The sequence below is a fragment of the Callorhinus ursinus genome, unplaced genomic scaffold (assembly GCF_003265705.2).
Source record: "Callorhinus ursinus isolate GAN/ISIS: 27379988/994484 unplaced genomic scaffold, GSC_fseal_2.0 scaffold44, whole genome shotgun sequence".
Taxonomy (NCBI): Eukaryota; Metazoa; Chordata; class Mammalia; order Carnivora; family Otariidae; genus Callorhinus; species Callorhinus ursinus.
Window position 1 is genome coordinate 2,582,483 of NW_027397106.1, and position 8,747 is coordinate 2,591,229.

General features: G+C 52.2%; 1 protein-coding gene across 1 annotated transcript; it reads left to right on the forward strand.

Moving 5' to 3' along the window:
- Positions 1-633: 633 nt before the first annotated feature.
- Positions 634-7,825, forward strand: KRT2 (keratin 2). The gene is made up of 10 exons (XM_025883132.2): positions 634-943; positions 977-1,254; positions 2,245-2,459; positions 2,807-2,867; positions 3,666-3,761; positions 4,390-4,554; positions 4,860-4,985; positions 5,810-6,030; positions 7,165-7,199; positions 7,296-7,825. The coding sequence occupies exons 1-10, from the start codon at positions 634-636 to the stop codon at positions 7,823-7,825; spliced, it is 2,037 nt and encodes a 678-aa protein (XP_025738917.2).
- Positions 7,826-8,747: the final 922 nt, after the last annotated feature.

Sequence of the window (8,747 nt, forward strand, 5' to 3'; positions counted from 1 at the left end):
GTATTTTGAAAAATGACAACTCTTTTGAAGCATCCTAGGCCAACTTCTTTCTGTAAGAGTATGCATACTTGCCCACGTTGCATCTGTACTCCCCAAAAGCACTTGTTGACACTCTTCCTGGAACAGAGGGAGAAGCAAGGACTCTGAAGCTGCTACTGAGGGGCCCCTGTAGTTAATAAACCTGTCGCCTCTTTCATCAGCCTCACCGGGTGGCAAGCCAGCACAGGCCCGGTGGTAGCTGCCCTCCTTTGGATTGGTCCAGAGCAGGGAACAGCATTCTGCAGAAGGTCTTTCTTTCAGATTGAGAAACCCACGTTCTGATCTCCTCTTTTGATGATTTCACAAAAATCGAATTGCATGACAGATGCCCAGATAAACAGAAGTTTGCAGTCAAAGCAAGTTTGGGGATAGAGCTGATTAGCAGACTTTTAATGGCTATTAGCTTGATAATCACTAACCAGGCGTAGCTTTCAGGCAGACCAAACCCATGCATAAGTGTGCCCACACCCATGCACACCAACACCTACTTGGCAGGTATAAAAGGGGACCCTGACTGTCTCCCGACAGCAGAGCATAGTCTCCAGCCTTAACTCGTCTTGGAAACCTCAATTTTCCTCGCTGGGCAGAGGCATCATGAGTTGTCAGATCTCCTGCAGATCTCGAAGAGGAGGAGGAGGAGGATTCCGGGGCTTTAGCAGCGGCTCAGCCGTGCTCTCCGGTGGGAGCCGGAGATCGGCCACTAGCTTCTCCTGCTTGAGCCGCCATGGTGGTGGCGGAGGGGGCTACGGCGGTGGCGGCTTTGGCAGTCGGAGTCTTGTTGGCCTTGGAGGCACCAAGAGCATCTCCATTAGTGTGGCTGGAGGAGGTGGAAGTTTTGGCTCCGGTGGTGGATTTGGTGGCAGAGGAGGTGGCTTCGGAGGAGGCAGCGGCTTCGGTGGAGGCAGCGGCTTCGGTGGAGGCAGCGGCTTCGGTGGAGGCGGCTTTGGAGGAGGCGGTTTTGGAGGTGGCGGCTTTGGCGGCGGTGGCTTTGGAGGAGGCCGCTTTGGAGGTGGCGGTGGCTTTGGAGGTTTTGGGGGTCCTGGCGGCGGTGGGCCTGGAGGATTCCCTGGTGGAGGCATCCACGAAGTCTCCATCAACGAGAGCCTCCTGCAGCCTCTCAACGTGAAAATTGACCCAGAGATCCAGAACGTGAAGTCTCAGGAGCGGGAGCAGATCAAAACGCTCAACAACAAATTTGCCTCTTTCATTGACAAGGTGAGTCATGAGAAGTTTGCTCCATCTGATGCTCAGGATGCCCTACTTCCACTACTCACTGGAAAGGAAACAACACATAGGAAACACTCCTGTTTCTTTTAGGAGCCCTTGGTGTAGTCAGACTAGCCTGGCTTATTTCCCAAATGGGAAAGAGGCCAGCTTCCTGGGCTGCGTCTTCTGAAACAGTCTGCAGTTAGGAATTATGTATGCCTTTGGCTTTATTGTTTCAGCCTAAATAAGTAAGATTTATGGAAAATTCTGAAAATCATGGGAAAACTGATATAGACAAGTAATGGACTGAGTAGTTCAGGCCAAGTGGCAGCAGGTGTTGGAAGAAGTTGTTGGTAAAACATCTTCTGAGATAGTCTTTCCTTCCCTGGAAGTCATTACTCTCTTAAGTTCTGGGAAGCTGAACCTGCTTGGGGATGAACGAAATTCCTGCCTTTAAGAGAAGCATTCTCAGTTTTGTGACCCGTAAAGTCTTTATTGGTGTCACTTTTGAGCATTACAGGGTTTTGTCCTATTTCAAGGCAGATGAACTTGCCTAAGAAATTTACGAGGCTCTTAAAAGTAAGACCGAGGAGCCCTGCCCTGCGGTGCTCTCACACTCAGCACCTTTAGGAGCAGTGCCAGTGGATGCCTATTTTTGGTTTGCCCAAGACTTTATGGCACTTTTGCTGGGAATTCAGCTAGGATGGGAGAGGGAAATGGCCTGGAGTCTCGGGACCAGCTGCAAACAAGATAGTGGGCAGTGAAGTAGGAAAAAGAGTTCTCTGTGAGGGAAGTACCAGATGTAACATTAGGAGTCTACAGAACTTTCCAAGTGTGGAGGCAGGGAGCTGGAGCTGGATCCGGCATCCAGCTTGGGAGCACAAAGCCGAGTAGACTTCTTTATGTCCCGAAGCAGGGTCAGAGCTGTCTCTGGCAAATGAGTCCCGCTGGTGGGAAGGGCAACCCAGAGCTCCTGTGCTCTTCCTCTGGTCCCCATAGGTGCGGTTCCTGGAGCAGCAGAACCAGGTGCTACAGACCAAGTGGGAGCTGCTGCAGCAGCTGGATGTGCGCACCCGCACCACCAACCTGGAGCCCATCTTTCAAGCGTACATTGCCAAACTGAAGAAATACGTGGATACGCTCTCTGCAGAACGAACATCCCAAGATTCAGAGCTGAACAACATTCAGGATCTTGTTGAGGATTTTAGGAAGAAGTAGGTGGCCGAGTAAATACCAAATAAATATTGATCGTAGCCATCTGGTTGTTCCCCCAGGAGGCCACTCATGTCCCCATTGCATTTGTGGTGATAATTTGTGTGTGCCGATTATTTGTGAGGAAGACATTGAGGGCTTTAGAGATCATGTTTTCTTCACATGTTTGGGAGTTAATTTATAGAAAAGCATCCTTATTTGGGACATCATAGTTACCCTTTGGAGAGTGAAGGAGTGTTTTATACTCTTAGAGAGTGGAGGATTTGGGGATGAGTCCAGTAGGAGAAGGAAAAGAAAAAAGTAAACAAAGTAGAACTCATCTAACAGCTGTGTCCCCGGGTCCCCACAGGTATGAGGATGAAATCAACAAGCGCACAGCTGCCGAGAATGATTTTGTGACCCTTAAAAAGGTGAGCAAGAGAATGTCATGGCTGGGTGGGACTGAGGAGGCTTCAGAAGCCCACCGGGTCCAGGCAGACAGGCTGGAGAACAACTCTGAGTGGAAACAGCAGTAACTAAGGGAAAAGGGTGAAGCAGGTCCTCCGCTGATTCTCTTGAAAACAAAAGTGTCTCTGCAGTTCAAGCTTCTGGAGCTGCTCTGCAGATTTGCTGGAGCATTCTCACCAATAACCTCCTTCAAGCTTATGTTGCGCCCTGCAAGATGCAAACACAGAAAGCACTTCAGTTGTCTTCTAAAGAGCTGAGGAAGGGATGGACCTCCCTTAGAAGGCCTAAAGATGTTGTCAGTTGTGCTGACGAGTTTGGGCTAGAAGGCAGAGATGTGGCTTCTCAGCCCAGTTCCTGCAGAAGCTTTGGTGTAAAATCCAGAGAAGTTCGGGTGAGGTGGGATGGACAGACAGGAGGGAGAGTTGAGGGCTGATAAAAGCCACAGAGGCCATTAGGCTCCATAGTAGGAACACACAGTGTCTCAAGCAGGAGGGAGAGAATGGTTGACAAAGCTCGTCCCGCCTGAGCTCTGATGGTCTTGAGGAACGTGAGCAGGGAACGAGGGCACCTGGCCCGTAGTCGAGATACATTGTGGACTCTGTGCCAAATGATGCCCCATGGAGACGTGACTCACCTGAGATGCCTGGGATGTTGGAGAGCCACTGACAGGGACTGGGTGGAAGAGAGACACAGAGAGAGGGTGGGGCCCATACCTTGAGCCGTGCGTGAGTTTCTCCAGAAACTCCTCACATTTTCTGCAGGACGTGGACAAGATCTACATGACCAAGGTGGAGCTGCAGGCCAAGACAGATGTGCTGACCCAGGAGCTTGAGTTCATGAAATTCCTTTTTGAGGCGGTAAGGAGGCTGCTCCTGGAGAGACCCTTGCTTCTCGCTCTTCCCATCAAAGCAGTCCTTCCCAACGGGTGAAAAGGTGGGATGAGTGGGTTTTATGGACTGACTGACTCCCACTTGCCACCATTCCAGGCCCCTAGGGGTTTCTGGGGGTGTAGGTCTTGGAGGAGAGAACTATCTTCTCTGATGAAGGAAGGCTCGGGAAACCCGGGACAAATTCCCTTCACTTCGTTCCTCAAATGTCCTGCTGCCCTTAGGCAGAGAGCTGTCCTTTTCCCATCCCTGTGTCTAACGTGCTTCAGACCTCCCCTCTGTGCCCATGTGTACACACATCTTCCGAAACATTTGTCATCCACATGCTTCTTTCTGGGGGCATCAGACTTATCAACCTTGTCTACATGGTGAAGGCCATCCAGCAGGGGGCTCAGAAATAGACTCCTCTCCCCTTATTCCCTGGGCACCCTCGGCAGAGGGCGGGGACTGGTGGTTATCTCACTTTCATCCCGCCCATCGTACCCCACTCAGCTCAGTCTGAGAGTCTGTATTTCCCTAACTCTGGGGAGGGGGATGCCTCCTCACTGCCCTGGCTATGGTCAGGGAAGCCATGGCCGGGCCTCGCGTTGTGTTGCAGGAGCTGTCCCAGATGCAGCAGACTATCACCGACACCAACGTCGTCCTGTCCATGGACAACAACCGCAGCCTGGACCTGGACAGCATCATCTCCGAGGTCCGCAGCCAGTACGAGGAGATCGCCCAGAAGAGCAAGGCCGAGGCCGAGGCGCTCTACCACAGCAAGGCAAGTACCCGGAGAGCAGAGAGAACCACAGCTTTGTCTAAAAAGCTGGGTTTCACCTCGGCTGGAAAGTGACCAGTGAGCTGACGGGTGTCTTTGTCTAATGGAAGTTGGGCATCATTCCCAAGCAAGAGTGTCCACAGGACCAAAACTGCCCTCAACTGAGAATGGCACCGAGTCCTTCTGGGGATGTGAGACGGTCCCCCACTGCTCACAAAGGCAGCTTGGTTGACCCACCCTGTATTAGACTTTCCTTGGCTCAAGCCAGGCTTCCTCCAAGCTGCCACTGTCCTCCTCTTCCCGTACAGTATGAAGAGCTCCAGGTGACGGCGGGGAAACACGGAGACAGCCTGAAGGAGGTCAAGATGGAGATCAGTGAGCTGAACCGCATGATCCAGAGGCTGCAAGGGGAGATCGCCCACGTGAAGAAGCAGGTGGGCGCAGCTCTGAGGGCTGCGCAGCTCCAGGGGTTGCGTGGGGCTTGCTGGGGGGCGGAGGTCGTGTATGGGTGTGTGTGTGTGGGGGGGGTGGGAGTGTGTGAGTGTGAGAGAGAGAGAGAGAGAGAGAGAGAGGAGAAACTGAGTAATTCTAATCTAGCATATGTTGATGCCAAACATCGAGCATAACATAATTTAAGGCTTGTAACAATTTTTATGGTGGTCTAAGAGACATTCCAAAGTGAGGATTAGGGCAGGGAAAGAAGTGTGTTACCTTTCGGATTGTCTCTATAAATGAAAGAGAGTGATAACAAATAAAGCACAAGGTCATCTGGCTGGGGGGGGGGTTTGGAGGCGGAGCTTGGCCTCCGTGCTTGGCACCGGCCCCAAGCACGGGCAGTGGTGTGGTGGTGGGGCAGTGGGTGTAGCAGGGAGCTGGCCAGCCGGTGGGGGTTAGCTTGGAAGAGACAATGTGGGGCAGAGAGTTGACTCCAGGGGCAGAGAAGTTCTGTGAAGTGGTCCATGTCGGATGTTTTCATTTGCAGCTGTAAGCTGGGATAATGCCCTGTGTTGTGAGGACAAAGCTCAGTACGGGGAAAGCATAAGGGTCCAGGCAGAGGTGACTGATAGACGATGCCCCAGAAATGACAACAGGCCTTAGCATCATTGTTTGTGCCTTGCATTAACTCCGGAGGGACCCAACCCTTCCAGGGCCAGTGAGTCTGGCTTCCCACACCCTGAACACACCCGCTCCCCCTCCCCCCGTGCCAGGCAGACTCCACTCTCCAGACCAACAGAAACCTTTTCTCCCTCTCTCCCAGTGTAAGAGTGTGCAAGAAGCCATCGCAGATGCTGAGCAGAAGGGAGAGCACGCCCTCAAAGACGCTCAGAGCAAGCTCTCTGACCTGGAGGCTGCCCTGCAACAGGCCCGGGAGGATCTGACCCGGCTGCTGCGTGACTATCAGGAGCTCATGAACGTCAAGCTGGCCCTGGACGTGGAGATTGCCACCTACCGCAAGCTGCTGGAGGGCGAGGAGTGCAGGTGCGGGGCACTGGGGAGGCAGAAGCCGCTCTCTCCTAGGACCAGGGCTGGAGGCCAAGGCAGGGAAAGCTGGGGGTGGAGCAGGGCCTTCTGACAGCTGAGAGCTGACATCACGATGTTCCTCAAGCAGCCATTCATGACCCAAAGCATTTAGTATACAGCTGTAGATTTATCAATACAGAATGACTATCAAGGCAGATTAAATTAAGCAATAAATTAATCTTGTTTTTTTCTGAAAGAGAAAATAAAATGTTGTGAAAACAGGTTAGTCCTAGACAGCCTGAAACATTGGCTTATGGGTAAGCAGGGTGCATTGGTGTCTTCTCCCTCCACCTTGTGAGCCGGAGCCCGGGGACCACGTTGGAAGGTGCTGACTGGCTGAGGCCTGACTGGCTGGCTGTTCCCCGGCAGCAGGTGCCAGACCTGGTTCTGTGCAGGTTTCCTGGGTGACAAACTGAATCATTTGCTAACCGCCCCGAGGGAACCTTTCCTTCCTCTGTTTGAGGACCTTGTCTGAGCCCTTTGTCCGTGGTAGTAGCATCCCCAGTGATTTCATCTGGCTGAAGCAACCGGAAGGGGACAAGCTACCCCAGGCCACCAGCAAGCCAGCATGACAGGGAAGGAGCTGCTTTGCTTAGGCTATTGCTCTGCACTTGTCTTCGAGGCCATGCCTCCTATGCCCAGCCTGCAGGAAGAAGTGGGAGAGATTTCTGATGCAGCCGAGGAGGCGGGGGCAGGAGGGTGTAGAATGGGGAGGCTGTACAGAGTTGTAGTTCTTTCTGAATTGGATGCTCGCAGTGCAGCCTCGTTTCAAAATTTCTAGCATGGCTTGGGTTCAGAATATCAGACTCAGTATCATGGATTTAAACTCAAAAATGGTTTGCAAATCAGAAGTGAATTTGCCTTTTGATCATTTTCATCTGAGCAAAAAATTGGCATGCATTGGGCTGCTGTGCCTTGTGGACAAACGTGGGGCCTGCCCATCTCTGTGATCTGGCAGCATGGGAGAGAGGGGCCTCTGGAAGGCCCTGGTGGCTGATGGTCAAGGTGCATGCTCGCAGGTGGAAGCTCTAGAACAATATGGACACAGAGTCTAAGGGCCCCACCATGAGCTATTTTCTCTCTCCCTGACAGGATGTCTGGAGACCTCAGTAGCAACGTGACTGTGTGTAAGTAGTGGGGTGTTCCTGGGCCATGGTGGTGTAATGGGAGGACGCAGGCCGAGGCAGTCAGAATTTCCATGAGGACACTATCTCTCTCTGCAGCTGTGAGCAGCAGCACCATGTCTTCGAGTGTGGCATCCAAGGCCGGCTTTGGAGGCTATGGTTCTGGAGGTAGAGGATCCAGTTCTGGAGGAGGAGGCTACAGCTCTGGAAGTGGCAGTTACAGCTCGGGAGGCAGAGGATCCAGCTCCAGAGGTGGCGGTGGAGGGGGCTACGGTTCTGGAGGCGGCTCCAGAGGAGGTTCCGGCTCTGGAGGAGGATATGGTTCTGGAGGCGGCTCTAGAGGAGGTTCCGGCTCTGGAGGAGGATATGGTTCTGGAGGCGGCTCCAGAGGAGGTTCCGGCTCTGGAGGAGGATATGGTTCTGGAGGCAGCTTCAGAGGAGATTCCGGCTCTGGAGGAGGATATGGTTCTGGAGGCGGCTCCAGAGGAGGTTCCGGCTCTGGAGGAGGATATGGTTCTGGAGGGGGATACGGCTCTGGAGGTGGCTCTAGAGGAGGTTCCAGCTCTGAAAAGGGTGGTTCTGGCTCAGGTGAAGGTTACGGTTCCAGCGTGACCTTCTCTTTTAGATAAGGATGGAGTTCCCCTCTTGACTCTTCCACTTTAGAATGTAGAAGCCTGTCTCTGTACATCCAATCGACAGCAAGTCAAAGCTTGTCATCCACCTCTGGTGGCATCTTGGAGGAAAAGGATGCCCACACACCATGTTTGAAATACCTTCTCTCCAAACCAGTTAGTGGGAGCCAGTGACGCCCTCTGAGCCCTAGGGAAGACTCTGCGTTGCTTGGCCTTGTACATCCAGCCGTGCCCCCTTTCCTGGCCCCTCCTTGCATTGCCCATTTGGTGGTCCTTCTCCTGATGACTGTTCTGTTGAGGGCCCCATTTCAAAGCCTGCACCTTTCTCGTGGCCCTGCCCCCAGGGAAACATGTTTCTGTGTATATAGCCCACCTTGCTGGCTCTGCATCTAAAGTGCTGTGGTCTTGGTGTCTGCACAATAAACTTCATTTGCAATTTATAACATGCGGTGTGTGTTTAATGTCAAGCTTTGGCAGAAGTGGGTAGCCAGGAGCTATTACTCATTGCCTGTCTGATTTAAGATACCAGAAAAGGGAGAGATTGGGAAATGATAAAAAAGAAGCTTCCTGGAGCAGGGACATGTTGCCCTGAGGCAGTGTGGCTGTGAGAAGCCAAGGATATATATATACATATTTTTTTCTGGAAGTCTTTAAGAACAGAAACAGGAGGGGCTAGCCCTGGAGTCAGGGTGTGGGCGTGATGTTCTCAGAAAATATTTGCCAGATCTGGGGACTGTGATATTGCCAGGAGGGTGACAGTGGGATTTGTGGAAAATTCTCTGTCCCAGAAAAAGCCACTCTTTTTTTTTCTTTTTTAATTTTTTATTGTTATGTTAATCACCATACATTACATCATTCGTTCTTGATGTAGTGTTCCATGATTCATTGTTCGTGCATAACACCCAGTGCTCCACGCAGA